The 16828-nt window shown below is 40.4% G+C and overlaps 2 protein-coding genes across 2 annotated transcripts in view; both read left to right on the forward strand.

Annotated features, from left to right (window-relative positions):
• The window catches only part of ASXL2 (ASXL transcriptional regulator 2), a 555729-nt gene that overhangs the window by 37934 nt on the left and 500967 nt on the right, over window positions 1-16828 (forward strand). The gene's annotated exons all lie outside the window — the stretch shown is intronic.
• The window catches only part of HADHA (hydroxyacyl-CoA dehydrogenase trifunctional multienzyme complex subunit alpha), a 55820-nt gene that overhangs the window by 1136 nt on the left and 37856 nt on the right, over window positions 1-16828 (forward strand). Inside the window, exons 2-7 of the mRNA XM_055252970.2 lie at window positions 4573-4614; window positions 4707-4777; window positions 6721-6854; window positions 9383-9521; window positions 11459-11578; window positions 13436-13538. Coding sequence (XP_055108945.1) covers window positions 4573-4614; window positions 4707-4777; window positions 6721-6854; window positions 9383-9521; window positions 11459-11578; window positions 13436-13538 — 609 coding nt within the window. The remainder of the gene's footprint in view (window positions 1-4572; window positions 4615-4706; window positions 4778-6720; window positions 6855-9382; window positions 9522-11458; window positions 11579-13435; window positions 13539-16828) is intronic.

A 16828-nucleotide genomic window follows, 5' to 3' on the forward strand; every position in this document is an offset into this window, starting at 1 on the left:
TGTAGGAAACATTGCATTTTCCTTCCATTCCAAATCTGTAAAGTCAAATGTGAACAACGTTTTATTGCATGTTGTGCTTAATAAGTTACTTAGAAATTTTAACTTTTAACTTAATTCGTAATATGAATTACCTCTCTTTCCTCCTCCGGAACCGCTGAAGTAGTATGCTTTTTTTAGACAAGTAGCTGAAATCCCTTACTGTAAGGGGATTATTTGAATGATTCAATATTTTTCTGCTCCCTTTTTTCAACCGCTGTTTTTAGTCTCCACAAAACTGTAGCATGCATGTATTTGCCAATTATAATAACATAAGCACATTATAGAACATTGAAATGCTGTAAGGATTGAGGAAAGGGATGAAAAAAAACGAATCACCCATTGTCTTACTACTCATATGCTTACCTATGGTTTAGCCTTCGGTTATGTTTCCTTACAGGTTTGGTGGTTTTTTCCCCTATTTTCACAACACTTGTGAAAAGTCACATGTGTAATTTTTATCTTACCCCTGCATTGGTTTGAAGGTATTTCTTATGAATCGGCAGCTGATGTCACTCCGAAGTGGTAGCCAGGGCACGTGGTTTTAGTCACTAACTAGGTGTGTTACTTTGGACAAATGCCTTAAACTAAATGGGCTTTATTTTCCTCATCTGCAAAATGAATGATTGAGACAATGGATTTCCTTTGCATGAGAAGTAGCATGACAGAGCAATTAAAAACATTGTTTGGGCCGGGTGCGGTGGCTCACGCCTGTAATCCCAGCACTTTGAGAGGCCCAGGCGGGCGGATCACGAGGTCAGGAGATCGAGACCATCCTGGCTAACACGGTGAAACCCCGTGTCTACTAAAAATACAAAAAATTAGCCGGGCAAGGTGGCGGGCGCCTGTAGTCCCAGCTACTCGGGAGGCTGAGGCAGGAGAATGGCGTGAGCCTGGGAGGCGGAGCTTGCAGTGAGCCGAGATCGCGCCACAGCACTGCAGCCTGGTGGGCGACAGAGCGAGACTCCGTCTCAAAAAAAAAAAAAACATTGTTTGGAGTCTGACTTCTGGGTTTGGACCTGGCTCTGCCTTTTACCCTCTGGTGACCTTGGGCAATTAATTTCTGTGTTTGTTTTCTCGTTTGTAAAATGGGGAATAATACCACCTTGTGTGATGGAAAGGAGATTATTTTAGATGTCAAGCAGTTTTTCATGGAGTAAGCACTCAGTAAATATTATTAACTCCAGCCTGGAAGAAATACGATTGTATATATCTGAGAGTTTTTAAAAGTAATTTTTACATCTTATATGTGTAATAAAAAGCTACCAACCTAATTTTTCTGTTTTCTGTATAGAAATATATAGACACAAAATATATATTTTGCATTGTGTTTTCACCAGTAAGAAAGTATCATTCGTTGTAGTTACTGGTCCCTTAATAGCAATTTATAAATTTTGAAAAAAGTCTGGAAAGTGAATTTAGACTGACCTGCACCCTTATATTACTATTTAGACTCGATAGATCCTTCACAGTAAAAGTCCGTGCAAGGCTTTGCCAAACATTTAATGAGATTATGACCTTTGCTGGTGGATGATAAAATTCTCTTGAAAGGGGCCAGGCACGGTGGCTCATGCCTATAATCCCAGTATATTGGGAGGCCAAGGCGGGCAGATCTCTTGAGGTCTAGCCTGGCCCACATGGTGAAACCCCAACTCTACCAAAAAATACCAAAATTGGCCAGGTGTGGTGGTACACGTCTGTAATCCCAGCTACTTGGGAAGCTGAGGTGGGAGAATTGCTTGAACCCAGGAGGTGGAGGTTGCAGTGAGCCAAGATCACACCTGGATGACAGAATGAGACCATATCTCAAAAAAAAAAATTATCTTGAAGGAGACTTGTAATTCTTGAAATTTTAAAGCATTCGTTCTCTACAAGTGCTATAAGTCTGAATGTGAATATCAAATGAAAATCACTTCTTGACCAAAATATATTGTCTAATTCCCACTCCTATCCTAAATCTAAATTCCTAATTAGGTAAGTAGTAAAATAATTTCACAGGAGATGAATTTAGAGGCAAATACCTTAATAGATGGTATTTTTTTTTTTTTGAGACGGAGTCTCACTGTGTCACCCAGCCTGGAGTGCAATGGCACTCTCTCGGCTCACTGCAACCTCCGCCTCCTGGGTTCAAGTGATTCTCCTGTCTCAGCCTCCAGAGAAGCTGGGATTACAGGTGCCTGCCACCACACCCAGCTAACTTTTTTTTTTTTTTTTTTTTTTTGTATTTTTAGTAGAGATGGGGTTTCGACATGTTGGCCAGGCTGGTCCCTAACTCCCGACCTCAGGTGATCCACCCACCTCAGCCTCCCAAAGTGCTGGGATTACAGGTGTGAGCCACTGCGCCCGGCCATAGATCGTGTATTTTTAAATTTGATTCTCACTTCCTTAATGTCATCCCTTCTCCCAGCATTGAATCTTGAGAAAAGCTGTTATTACAACCAAAGTAATGTTTTCAAATTTGAAATTTGTGTTACCATAATCCAGCTCTCTTCGCTGACTGTAGTCTTATGAGGTTTTGTAGGTATTCTTGGGTTACATTACAAAGATGATTAAAAAGTGGGGCAAAGGTTTCTCTCTACTTTGCTGGCACAGTAGATGTAGGCTAAAGTTCACTCAGCTGCCATAGGGTAAGCTCTGCAGTTAGGTAGTGAGTAAGGCTAGACTCCAAAAGCAAAGCTACCTTGTAGTGTGACTTGATTTAGTTGACTCTGGTTTGGAATTATTTTCGAAGTATGTTTGTGTATGTACTGGTTTTCTATTTGTTTTTTTTTTGTCTTGATCCTGGAGAGGTTTTGTGTATGAGTGTGTGGGCAGCATAGGTAGGTAGTGGATAGGAGTTAAAATGGTTTAAACTGTTGGCTAATGACACTAACCTGTCGTCTCAAATATTTGATCTTTAAAACAGCAACCCAGTGGGGCACAGTGGCACATGCCTGTAATCCCAGCTACTCCAGAAGATTACTTGAGTCCAGGAGTTCAAGACCAGCCTGGGCAACATAGGGAGACCTTGTCTCAAAGAAAAAAAAATGTTTTTGAAACATTGCAACCCATGCTCACTCTATTTCCTTTTTTTGCTTAGGTGCTTATTTTCTAACATATTTGTGTTTCTCAGTTTTTCCCTCCCAGCTTGCATTCCCAATCAGTTCATTCCCACTCTAATCCACTTTACCCTGTTTTGCTAGAATTACCTATCCCCTGCCTCCCTTCCTACTGGAATTTCTACTTTGCAGGAAAACTTTCTACGCCAGGCCTATTTTCACTTTTCATTTATCTTCACTGAGTAGGAACTGATTCTTCCCGGATATCATATCCCCTGCTGACCTGGAATGTAAGCTCCACCAAGACAGGGATTTTTGTCTTTTTTGTTCACCCTGAGTGCCTTGCTGTACTCCAAGTGCCTAGAACCGTGAATGGCACATGGAGGTCACAATATATATTTTTTGTTGAATGAATAACAGATTATGTTGGAAGAAATTACAACGTGGTTGGCGAAACACCTGCCACAGATGCAGCAGTTAGAGGACAAAACAGTAAATAATAAAATAAAAATGCAGGCAAGGAAAGGAAAGATCACTGTAGACAGAATCCGAAGATGAGGTTTTGTGGAAAAGATTGGAGTCATGATGCATATATAAAGAAGGAAGAGTGGTAAATACAGATGACACAGATTTCAAATGATGGAAAAGCAAAGCAGGAAACATACTATTAGTCAAGTAGGGGCACTGGGGATTGAGGAGATGGCTGGCTTCTCCCATCTTAAAACACTGAAGTTCACTTGTAAGAGACTTGTTCACAGTCACACAGCTAGTAAATAAACCTGATGGTTGAACACAAGTCCTTTGCCTTTGCACTAAGTGGGCTGGCTTCGATTGCTTAAAGAAGAAATGCAGGCAGAACCTGAAATCACCCCATTCTGCTTCTGGTGCTAACCACAGTTTTCTTTTTTTTTTTTTTTTTTTAATATGTCACCTTGCCTTTCCAACCAGTATAAAGCTGCTATTTTTTGTGCCTTCTCTTCCCTTTCTGTAAGGAACTTGGGGATAAAGAGAAAATATGGAGGCAGCAAGAGCCTTGGCTACCTACTGATGGTCCTCCCCTATTCCACTCCCCCATCACTGGGTTCTCCAGTCAGTAGTTCCCATGTGCCTCTTACGTTGCTATCTCTTTGGTTCTCTTTGCTTCCCTCTTCCCTTTTGTGATTACAGTGGGCCCACCTGGATAATCCATGATAAACTTTATTAAGGCCAACTGATTAGCAACCTTAATCCCCCTTTGCTGCATAACCTAACATATTCACAGGTTCTGGGGATGTCGATCCCTTTGTGGGGGCCAGTCTTCCTCTTTTAGTATCCAAATAATCATCTGACCTATTGAATTGAAATGGAAAAAGTATGGCAGTAGTCATATGGCCTAGAATACATTGTACAGATTTGGGGTTTTTGTTGTTGTTATTATTGTAAATTACAGCTTTGTTATATATAAAAGGTACTACAGAAATTGTTTTGCAAATTAATTTTGAAATGTCTTTTCTTACAGGTTATATATGCCGCAATTTTACAGGGTCTTCTGCTTTGCTGAGTAAGTTTAATTTCTTTTTAATATGTATGCTTACATTGCTTTTTGATGTTGCAATAAATATGTTTACAAATAAATCTTTCTTTTCTTTTTAGCCAGAACTCATATTAACTATGGAGTCAAAGGGGATGTGGCAGTTATTCGAATTAACTCTCCCAATTCAAAGGTATCTCATTTAATTTGCAGTTTTTTTCTACTAACCACGTTATGAATCTACTCCTGAATAGGAAAGATATATCCCGTATTTCCCCAAATCTACCAATCTGGCAGTAATCTTATATGAATTTACAGTTTCGATAGTTATGTTAAACTTTGACAGATTGCCAAGGGAGCCAGTTTTCTAAAGCAGAGGTTCTTGTGTAAGAATTCCTCTTGTTGACCTTAGGTGCCACTAGCCTCCTGGTCATAGTGTAGAATGAGGAGGTGACTTATTAGAGAAGAACCAGAGTACAAGCTTTGTTTATAAGACTCAAAATTTGCCTACCCATCTTAAATATGAGGTTGTTAATCCATTTTCTTCATTACTTGCCTGACATAAGTCACTATTCATAGTAAGTTGGCTGGGTGAAATGTGAATACTTGGCTCTTAAGCTTCCTGAGGGATCTGAATGACTCAATGCAATTCACATATTGGAAATCAAGTTCTGTTCGAATTGAAACTTCATTTGTTTTTGGCAGCTTCAATAAAGTGTGTAACAGTAATCCATTCTTTTGCCAAGAAGAGCTTTATTGTGAGAGTCCATGCTTTTCCCCCATCTAAATTTGGTGTATTCTTACTTTAAAAATCTTGTAGCCAGGCCGGGCACTGTGGCTCACACCTATAATCCCAACACTGGATGGCCGAGCCAGGAGGATCGCTTCAGCCCAGGAGTTTGAGACCACCCTGGGCAACATAGCAAGACCTTGTCTCTGTAAAAAATAAAAAATAGTTGGGTATGGTGATGTTCACCTGTAGTGCTAGCTACTCTGGAGGCTGAGGCGGAAAGATCACTTAAGCCTAGGAATTCAAGGTTACAGTGAGCTGTGATTGCACCACTGCACTCCAGCCTGGGCCACAGAGCAAGACCTTGTCTCTCTAAAAAAACAACAACAAACTTATAGCCAGAGGCTTAGATGTAATAAGACCTAGATGGAAGCAGTTGACAACTGTCACAAATTAAGGTAAATAAGAGCCATTCCCCTTTACTAGAGTAAATTTTAGCACCCACTAACCAATGATTCAAGCTTAAGATATTTTTTCAGAATTTTCTTAGGTCGGACATTTTTCCTGAACACAAAAGTAATATATGTCAATGGTAGAACATTTTTCAACTATAAAAAATTTTAAAGAAGAAAATAATAACCATTCATAATTGAAACCCAAAAATAACCACATTTTTTTCTTGGTATCTTCCATGGGATAATCACATTTAATTCAGTTTCAGTGAATAATATTTACAAAGCTAAGATCATACTATATGGTTTTTTTTGAAGATAGGGTCTCATTCTGTTGCCTAGGCTGGAGTGCAGTGGCACAGTCACAGGTCAGTGCAGCTTCAGCCTTCCCAGGCTCAGGTGATCCTCCCACCTAAGCCTCCTGAGTAGCTGGGACTATAGGCATGTGCTGCCAGGCCAGGCTAATTTTTGTATTTTCTGTAGAGGCAGGGTTCCATTATGTTGCCCAGGATGGTCTCGAACTCGTAAGCTCAAGTGATCCACCCGCCTTGGCCTCCCAAAGTGCAGGGATTACAGGGATGAGCCGCCATTCCTGGCCTAGATGTCTTATTTGTATTTCATTTTTTTCTTAACGTTATACAGATTTTTTCCATGCCAATAAATGTTTGTAGACCTATTTGTTTATAGCCTACATATGATTCAAACTCTGAGGATGACCCTGAGTTCCTCCTTTGAGAAGACCTATTTTTAAAGGAAGGGGTGCTTATAGTGGGCCAAAGCTGCCTGAATAGAAAGCTACTGACTTGCTGGGAGAATGGTATTTCTTACTCTCTTCTAACAGTATATTTCTGCTGGATAAGTATATTTCTTATAATCAAAATGGCATTTGATGGTGGTATGTACATCCGGTGCTTCAAATTTAAACCCTTACCTGTATATATTTCCCTTTGGCAGGTAAATACACTGAGTAAAGAGCTGCATTCAGAGTTCTCAGAAGTTATGAATGAAATCTGGGCTAGTGATCAAATTAGAAGTGCCGTCATTATCTCATCAAAGCCAGGCTGCTTTATTGCAGGTGCTGATATCAAGTAAGTTTTAGGAAACTTGAAGTCACCTTTTATCTTGGTTAATAGTGTGTTTCTTAGGCCTAATAATTTCTCCTTTTAAAAGAAAGTAGAAGTGCTGGGCACAGTGACACAGGCCTGTAAAATTGAAAATGTACATATCAGGCTGGGTGTGGTGGTTCTTGCCTGTAATCCCAGCACTTTGGGAGGCCAAGGCAGATGGATCACATGAAGCCAAGAGCTCAAGACCAGCCTGGCCAACATGGTGAAACCCTGTCTCCACTAAAAATACAAAAATTAGGCATGGTGGCACATGCTTGTAATCTCAGCTATTCAGGAGGCTGTGGCACGAGAATCCCTTGACCCTGGGAGGCAGAGGTTGCAGTGAGCCGAGATCGCACCACTGCACTCCAGCCTGGGTGACAGAGTGAGACTGTCTTTAAAAAAAAAAGTGTATATCTATATCTATATATATATATATACACACACACACAGTATATATATATATATATATACACACACACACACAGTATATATATATATATATATATACACAGACACACACATATATATACACACACACACATATATATACACACACACACATCATGTGATCTAGAGAAATCTCACCCCTTGTTTATAAGAACCAGTGTACAAGGATGTTTGGTCCGTATAGTGTAAAATGATGAAGAATTTAAAACCAAATGTCAGTCAGTAGGAAAGTGGGTAAGTAAAATGTGGACTATTCACACAATAGAATACTACAAAACAGGTAAAAGGAATTAACTAGATCCACAAGATGATGTTAGAACTCAAAAACATAAGGTTAAGTTAAAAGAAAAGCAAATTGCAGAATGTTTCATACAGTATATAGTTTCTATAAATGTTTTAAAACCAAACATGGAATAATTCTTGATACTATTTATGGACACAATCGTAGTTGGTCTGGAAGGAGACACTACAAACATGAAGATGGCTGCTTCGGGGAAATGAAGTGGGTGGTAGGACTTGATTGTTAAAGGCAGCTTTACAGATGCAGCTACTATTTTCTTTTCCTCTGCTAAATGGTGGAATGTGTGCTTACATTAACTTAGAATTGTTTACACATACATAAAGAGGGGAAATGATATTTTAGTGTCAGTTTAATAGGTTAAAATGTTGTCAATTCCGTTAAAATATGGGTATTTGTTATGTTATTTGTGTTTTAGACAATGATAGCCAGCATTGTAGGTTTAGTAATTTGTACTGAAAGCGTAATTATTTATGTGTAGTAATCAGTCTCTTGTTAGACACAAATAATTCAGCTAGAAGAAAAACCACTTGATAAGATAATTTTGCGTCTTCTAAAAAATCAACATTAAACAGAACATTTATAAAGTCTAAAAAGACACTGATGTACCTGGCAGTAGCTACCTATATCCAGAGGAAAATACATGTAGCTTCTATGAGGCCAGCTGAGCAACTCTCAGTGTATAAAATTACAGAATATACTAGTTATCCTTGGTCAGAAGTACAAAATCCATATCCTAAATGTGTTCACAAAGTAGCAAATGAAACAAACTGAAATTAAAGGACATTGAGTGGAACATCATTGCACCCGATCATTTTTATTTACTTATTTATTTTTGAGACGGAGTCTCCCTCTGCCGCCCAGGCTGGAGTACAGTGGTGCGATCTCAGCCCACTGCAACCTCCACCTCCCGGGTTCCAGTGATTCTCTTGCCTCAGCCTCCTGAGTAGCCAGGACTACAGGAATGCACCACCATGCCCAGCTAATTTTTGTATTTTTAGTAGAGATGCGGTTTCACCATGTTGACCAGGCTGGTCTCGAGCTCCTGACCTCAGGTGATCCACCTGCCTTGGCCTCCCAAAGTGCTGGGATTACAGGCATGAGCCACCATGCCTGGCCTACCTGGTCATTTTTAATCATTAGGGGGATCTGTTAAAATGTTTTAGATTTCTCTAAACAACTTGGAAGCTTTTCTTTTGTCATTTTTATTGCTGTTTACCTGATAGTGAAATGTTTAATCTGATAGTGAAGTAATTTACCAAAGATGATTTTCCCTTGTACCAAGCTTTGTAATTTAATGATTTATTACAGAAGTAAAAATAAATTATGCAACACATTTATGTTTTCTGGGTCCAGAATTTTTTTTTTTTTTTTTTTGAGATGGAGTCTCGCTCTGTCGCCCAGGCTGGAGTGCAGTGGCACGATCTCGGCTCACTGCAAGCTCCGCCTCCTGGTTTCACACTGTTCTCCTGCCTCAGCTTCCCTAGTAGCTGGGACTACAGGCACCCGCCACTATGCCCGGCTAATTTTTTGTATTTTTAGTAGAGACGGGGTTTCACCGAAGTTTAACACTCTTTATGGAGAGATGATGTTGCTGCTATTGTGCTATTTGAAGCAAAATCGTTCTTAACCTTCCGAGTATTTGAAGATTCATCACCAAATATTGGTGCATGATAGGATAAGTGTATAGTGAATAAGTATTGAACCAAATAAGTTATAGTTTTGTCTTTTTCTCTGTTCTCTACTTTTATGGATAATGCAGCATGTTAGCCGCTTACAAGACCCTTCAAGAAGTAACACAGCTATCACAAGAAGCACAGAGAATAGTTGAGAAACTTGAAAAGTCCACAAAGCCTATTGTGGCTGCCATCAATGGATCCTGCCTGGGAGGAGGACTTGAGGTATAGATATTCTAAAGTTATTGAGACACTGTCCAACTCATTGGTGGCATTCATCAGCTGTAAACCCTTAGGCTACTGCTTTGCCTGGAAAAAGTTTCTGGAGGAGAATCAGCTTTGTTTTTTGTTTTTTGCTTTGAGATGGAATTTTGCTCTTGTCTCCCAGGCTGGAGTGCAATGGCACGATCTTGGCTCACTGCAGCCTCCGCCTCCCGGCTTCAAACAATTCTCCTGCTTCAGCCTCCCCAGTAGCTGGGATTACAGGTGTGCATCACCATGCCCAGCTAATTTTTGTATTTTTAGTAGAGATGGAGTTTCACCATGTTGGCCAGGCTGGTCTCAAACTCCTGACCTCAAGTGATCCTCCTGCCTCGGCCTCCCAAAGTGCTGGGATTACAGGTGTGAGCCACCGTGCCTAGCTAGCTTTGTTTTTAGTTATCAAACTTCTGGATAGGTGTTAATCCTTAATCCACATGACACAGAGCAAGTGGCACAGAGCAAGTAAATGAAACTGTGATGTTTTCATTTGAACTGCATCTCTAATGTCCTTTTCAGTTGTAAAAATCTGGTTCAAGTTTGCAGGGCAAAGATTCAGAAGTGTGATCTAGGCTCTTAAGCTACTTAAGTCTGGTTGAGACACACAAAGCATAATATAAGTGCTTTGTCAATAGTAAAGATGGTAAATAATAGAAGATTTGAAAGAAGAGATGCTTACTAAACCCAAACATGTAGGAAAAAAAAAGAAGAGGAAAAGGAAACATTCGTTGAGCACTTTTCACATGCTGAACTCTGTGCCAGACACTTTCACATATGCAGTCATTTACCACATAACGTTTCAATGACCAATTGCATATACAACAGTGGTTGTATAAGACTGTAACACTACATTTTTCTATACCTTTTCTGTGTTTAGATACAGAAATGCTTATCACTTTGCCACAGTTGCCTACAGTATTCAATAGTCACATGCTGTCCAGGTTCGTAGCCCCTTAGGACAGGGGTCCCCAATCCCCAGGCCATAGCCTGTTAGGAACTGGGCCCCACAGCAGGAGGTGAGCAGTGGGTGAGTGAACATTACCGCCTGAGCTCCACCTCCTGTCATATCAACAGTGGCATTAGATTCTCATAAGAGCTGGAACCCTGTTGTGAACTGCACATGAGAGAGATCCAGGTTGCCCACTCCATTGGCCTCTAATGCCTGATGATTTGAAGTGGAACAGTTTCATCCTGAAACCACTCCCTCCCACCCCACCACCAATTCTTGGAAAAATTATCTTCCACAAAATCAGTCCCTGGTGTTAAAAAGGTTGGGGACTGCTGGACTAGGAGCAACAGGTTATCCCATATAGCCTAGAAGTGTAGCAGGCTCTGCCATCTGGGTTTGTGTAATTACACTCTACGATGTTCACACAACAACAAAATTGCCTAATAACACATTTCTCAGAACATATCCCCCTCATTATGTGACACATGACTATATTAATTAAGAAAACCTGTGCCTGGTCCCAAACTATAAGCAGAATTTGATTAACCAGAATATGGAGGGAAAAACAATTCCACATATGGTATGGTGTGAGCAAAGGCAAAAGCAAAGCCAACTAGGACACCATAAGTAGACGTGCTTGATTGGAGAGTCCAGGGCTCTTTAACCTGGGGTCCATATAAAATTGTGTGTGCATTTTTCTCTTGAGAGTTTCTCCAGCTTTCAGTAGATTTTTTAGGAAATCTACGGCCCAAAAAGAGGTTAGTAAATTAGAGGAAAAGTATGAAAAAAGGCTAAAAAGGTAAATTCTAGAAATTATTAAATGCCAGCCTAAGGAATTTCAGTTTATTCTGTGAGCGCATTCCTGCTTTATAAGTAATCTTTAGACCCTTATCCATCTCAAGTTGCTACTAAGTTACATTTTCTAACATTCTAATTTTCTTTCATTTGTTCAAAGCTTGCCATTTCATGCCAATACAGAATAGCAACAAAAGACAGAAAAACAGTCTTAGGTACCCCTGAAGTCTTGCTGGGGATCTTACCAGGAGCAGGAGGCACACAAAGGCTGCCCAAAATGGTGAGTCTAACATCCCCTTTGTGAACCTATATGCCCTCTTTAGATCTGTTTTCTTGTATAAAATGCACAATATGGGCATTCATTGTAGAGTTAAAAAACCAAATAAAATATGAGTGTACAGGGTCAATGACAGACTTTATTCCTGGTACTTATTTTTTCAATTCCACGGATTTTTTTTTTTTTTTTTTCAGACAAAGTCTCGCTCTGTAGCCCAGGCTAGAGTGCAGTAGTGGGATCTCAGCTCACTGCAACCTTCTCCTCCCAAGTTCAAGTGATTCTGCTGCCTCAGCCTCCCCAATAGCTGGAATTACAGGCGTGCACCATTGCACCCAGCTAATTTTTTATATTTTTTAGTAGAGATGGAGTTTCACCACATTGGCCAGGCTGGTCTTGAACTCCCGACCTCAGGTAATCCTCCCACCTCGGCCTCCCAAAGTGCTAGGACGACAGGCGTGAGCCACCACGCCTGGCCTGATTCCACAGAATTATTGATCAAGGTCCTTTGTTAGTCTCTGAGGAAGGATAAAGATAACTAAGATGCATGTCTTGCTTTTCTGGAGCTTATGGTTTAATTGGTTCCTTTTCCACATAGTACCGTCTTAATAGTTTTTCAAAACCATGAGTCATATTAATATTTCATAACATATATAAGAGGCAGACCTTTTCCCTCATTGTCTGATTTGGATGTTCTCATTGCTGTGTTGTATGGAACCAAAAGAGGCTCAGCAGGCTTTGAATTCCAAGGAGAAGGGAAGGACAGTCAGACCTGGATGCTGTAGAGCAATCTTAATGTCAACTCAAGGGCCCACTGAACCTCACAGCTTCTGGCACTTTAGATTCCTCAGTGAAAACAAGGCTCAACAGAAATACTCTTTGCAGGGAAGTTGATCTCAATTGAGCACAAAAGAAAACAAGGTTTATGGTGTTAATTTTCTAATAATAATAATGTGCTTTCCTTCATAGGAATGTCAAAAGGATTTATTGAAAGAATGAATATGCATATATGTGTATCAAAAATATTTGCTGAGTTTCTTTCTTCTTTTTTTTTCTTAAACTATAGCTGGTATTTGAATGTTGCTAGAAGCCATTCTTCTAGTATGCCATATAAGCGGCCCTAGCTAAGTTCTATTTTTGTTAAGCTTAAAATTCTTTTTAAAGACTTTGTCAAAACTATCAGGTTTCTCAGAGTCTTCGCTAGTTTCAGTATGAGAATTTTATTTTATTTTATTTTTGGGACAGAGTCACTCTTGTTGCTCAGACTGGAGTACAGTGGCGTGATCTCGGCTCATTGCAACCTCCACCTCCGGATTCAAGCAATTCTTGTGCCTCAGCCTCCCGAGTACCTAGAATGACAGGTGTGCCCCACCACACCCAGCTAATTTTTTGTATTTTTAGTAAAGACAGGATTTCACCATGTCGGGCCAGGCAGGTCTCAAACTCCTGACCTCAGGTGACCCTCCTGCCTTGGCCTCCCAAAGTGCTGGGATTACAGGTGTGAGCCACCGTGCCTGGCCAGAATTTTAAATATTATATAAATGATAGAAAAAAAACCCTCAGAATAACAGAAATGTACAATTTTAGGAAACACGAAATTCTTTACCTTATTAGTATAAGAATCCTATATATTGAATTAAGAGATACAGACATTTTTGCTTCAGCTAGGGGTATCTAATCCCCAAAGTTACCCAAGTGTATATCAGTATATTAAATATAACTTATCTATGCTATTGACAAATAGCATAAACATATGGCTTGACTTTTCTCATTTTAATATTTGTTCATTTGATGATTTGTAAACTATATAATTATCACCCTGATTTTTTTCCCCCTATATTCTCATCCTTGCTTGCCTGTTAGGTGGGTGTGCCTGCTGCTTTGGACATGATGCTGACTGGTAGAAGCATTCGTGCAGACAGGGCAAAGAAAATGGGACTGGTTGACCAATTGGTGGAACCCCTGGGTAAGTGTTAGCACATCTCAGAGTCGGGCCTTATAAAGTTACTTATTTTCTTAAAGAGTTAACCTCTTGGGCCAGGCACGGTGGCTCAACACCTGTAATCCCAGCACTTTGGGAGCCTGAGGCGGGAAGATCACTTAAGGTCAGGAGTTTGAGACCAGCCTTGCCAACATGGTGAAACCCTGTCTCCACTAAAAATGATTAGCCGGGTGTGGTGGCGCAAACCTGTAGTCCCAGCTACTTGGGAGGCTGAGGCAGGAGGATTGCTTGAACCTGGTGGGGCTGAGGTTGCAGTGAGCCAAGATCATGCCATTGCGCTCCAGCCTGGGCAATAGAGCCAGACTCCCATCTCAAAAGAAAAAACAGTTAACCTCCTGAATATCACAGGAAGCACAGAGTGAAGCTCAAACTCTTAAGAAATGAGTCATTATTCTAAGGAAGGAAGTTTTCTAAAATAACTAATCCTAAATCATTTTCAACATCACCCTGATTTTTATTTTGCTTTATAATTAGAACATTAGGAGTACAGAATTCAGTCAAGTCATTATTTTTGGTTCTTAAATTACCTGTATCATTATCCATGCATAACCTTCCTTCAGTTTCTTGTGTCTGTTTTAGTAATATAATAAATGAAACACCAACCTGAGAATATTAACAATAATTGACATCTACTGATGGGCTACTTCCTCCCATTCAGTTTCTTTGCCTCCCTTTATCCAAAGAAGCCACTATTCTGACTTGGCTGTTCATCACCCTCTTATATTTATTGAAAATCAGCATTATTTAGATATTATTTACATAATAGTAAATGTATTAATTTTGTGTGTGTGTGTGTGTGCGTGCATGTTGGGGTCTCACTCTGTTGCTCAGACTGGAGTATAGTGGTATGAATATAGCTTGTTGCAACCTCAACTTTTTGGGCTCAAATGATCTTCCCACTTGTGCCCCCCGAGTAGCTGAGACCACAGGCATACGCTGCTACACCAGCTAATTTTTTATTTTTTGTAGAAACGAGATCTCACTCTGTTGTCCAGGCTAGTCTCAAACTCCAGGCTCAAGTAATCCTCCTCCCTCAGCCACCCAAAGTGCCGAGATTACAGGTGTGAGCCACTGTGTCTGGTGAAATTGACCAACTTTTAATGTATAATGTGAGTTTTGAAAATGTGTATAGCTGTGTAAACACTGCCACAATCCAAAAGTAGCCGTGCATGGTGGCTCACACCTGTAATCATAGCACTTTGGGAGGCTGAGATGGGAGAATTGCTTGAGGCCAGGAATTCAAGACCAGCCTGGACAACAGAGCAAGATCCCATCTCTTAAAAAAGATTTTTTTTTTTCAATTAGCTGGGTATCATAGTGTATACCTGTAGTTTCAGCTAGTCAGGAGGCTGAGGCAGGAATATTGTTTGAGCCCAGAAGTTCAAGGCTGTAGTGAGCTATGATCACACCACTGCACTCCAGCCTGAGCAACAGAGTGAGATGCCATCTTTTAAAAAAAAATTTTTGAACATTTCTGGTATGTAGCTTGTTTTAATCTTAGTTCACTTAGCATAATGCTTTTGAGATGCATCCATACTGTTGCATATATCAGCAGTTTGTTCCTTCTTATTGCTGAGTGTTACTCCATTGTAGAAATGTACCATAGTTTGTTTATCCATTCACCAAATGATGAGCATTTGAGTTGTTTCTAATTTAGGGCTATTCTGAATAAAACTGCTATGAACATTCATCTTTAAGTCTTCATGTGTGCGTGACTGGGCGTGGTGGCTCAACCTCTAATCCCAGCACTTTGGGAGGCTGAGGCAGGCTGATCACCTGAGGTCAGGAGTTCAACACCAGCCTGGCCAACATGGCGAAACCCCGTCTTTACTAAAAATACAAAAATTAGCTGGGTGTAGTGGTGTGCACCTGTGGTCCCAGCTACTCGGGAGGCTAAGGTAGGAGAATCGCTTGAACCCAGGAGGTGGAGGTTGCAGTGAGCCAAGATTGTGCCACTGCACTCCAGCCTGGGTGACAGAGCGAGACTGTCTCAAAAAAAAAAAAAAAAGTCTTTATATGGACAAATGTTTCATTTCTGTTGGGTAAGTACTGAAGAGTGGATTGGCTAGTCCATATAACAGATATATATTAGCTTTTGAAAAAAAAAAGTTTAGCCTGAGCAACATAACAAGACTCTGTCTCAACAAAATAAAAAGTTTTAACTAGTTGGGTGTGGTGGCACATGGCGGTAGTCCTGGCTACTAGGGAGGCTGAGGCAGGAGGATTGCTTGAACCCAGGAGTTTGAAGTCACATTGAGCTATGATGGGGCCACTGCACTCCAGCCTGGGTGACAGAGGGAGACCTTATCTCTGGGAAGAAAAAAAAAAATTTAGAGATGAGACTTTGAGTCTTGCTATGTCACCCAGGCTGGCCTCAGACTCCAGGGCTCAAACAATCTTCCTGCCTCAGCCTCCCAAGAAGCCGGGATTACGAGCCACGTGCCACTAGCATGTGCTAGGTATGTGTTTGCTTTTCTGTCAGACTGTTTTCCCAAAGTGGTTATACTCTTTTGCATTCCCACGAGCAGTGTATGAGAGTTCTAGGTACCAACCACTTTGCATGGTCAATCTTCTTAATTTTAGACATTGTAACAGGAATGTAGTAACAGTTCTTTTTTTTTTTTTGAGACACAGTCTCACTCTGTTGCCCAGGCTGGAGTGCAGTGGAACAATTTTGGCTCACTGCAACCTCTGCCTGCCAGGTTCAAGCGATTCTCCTGCCTCAGCGTCCCAAGTAGCTGGGACTACAGGCGCCCACCACCATGTCCAACTAATTTTTGTATTTTTAGTAGAGATCGGGTTTTACCATGTTGTCAGGGCTGGTCTCAAACTCCTGACCTCAAGTTATCCACCCGCCTCGGCCTCCCAAAGTGCTGAGATTACAGGCATGTGCCACCACACCCAGCTGGAATATAGTCATATTTCATTGTGATTTTTATATTACCCTAATTACCAAAGATATTGAATATCTGTATATCTTACTTGATAAAGAAGCATCTGTTCAAATTTTTTGCCCATTTTCTTGGACTGAGTTGTTTTTCCTATTATTGAGTTTTCAGAGTTCTTTATATATTAGGATATGAGTCCTTTATCAAATATATGATTTGCAAATATTTCCTTACAGTCTGTGGCTTATCTTTTCACTATATAAGAGCAGAAATTCTTAATTTTAATGAAGTCTGGTTTATCAAGTTTCTCTTTTATGGATCATGCTGTTAGTGTGGTATCTAAAAAATATTTCTCTAACTCAAGAT

The sequence above is a fragment of the Symphalangus syndactylus genome, chromosome 18, assembly GCF_028878055.3.
Source record: "Symphalangus syndactylus isolate Jambi chromosome 18, NHGRI_mSymSyn1-v2.1_pri, whole genome shotgun sequence".
NCBI classification, from domain to species: domain Eukaryota; kingdom Metazoa; phylum Chordata; class Mammalia; order Primates; family Hylobatidae; genus Symphalangus; species Symphalangus syndactylus.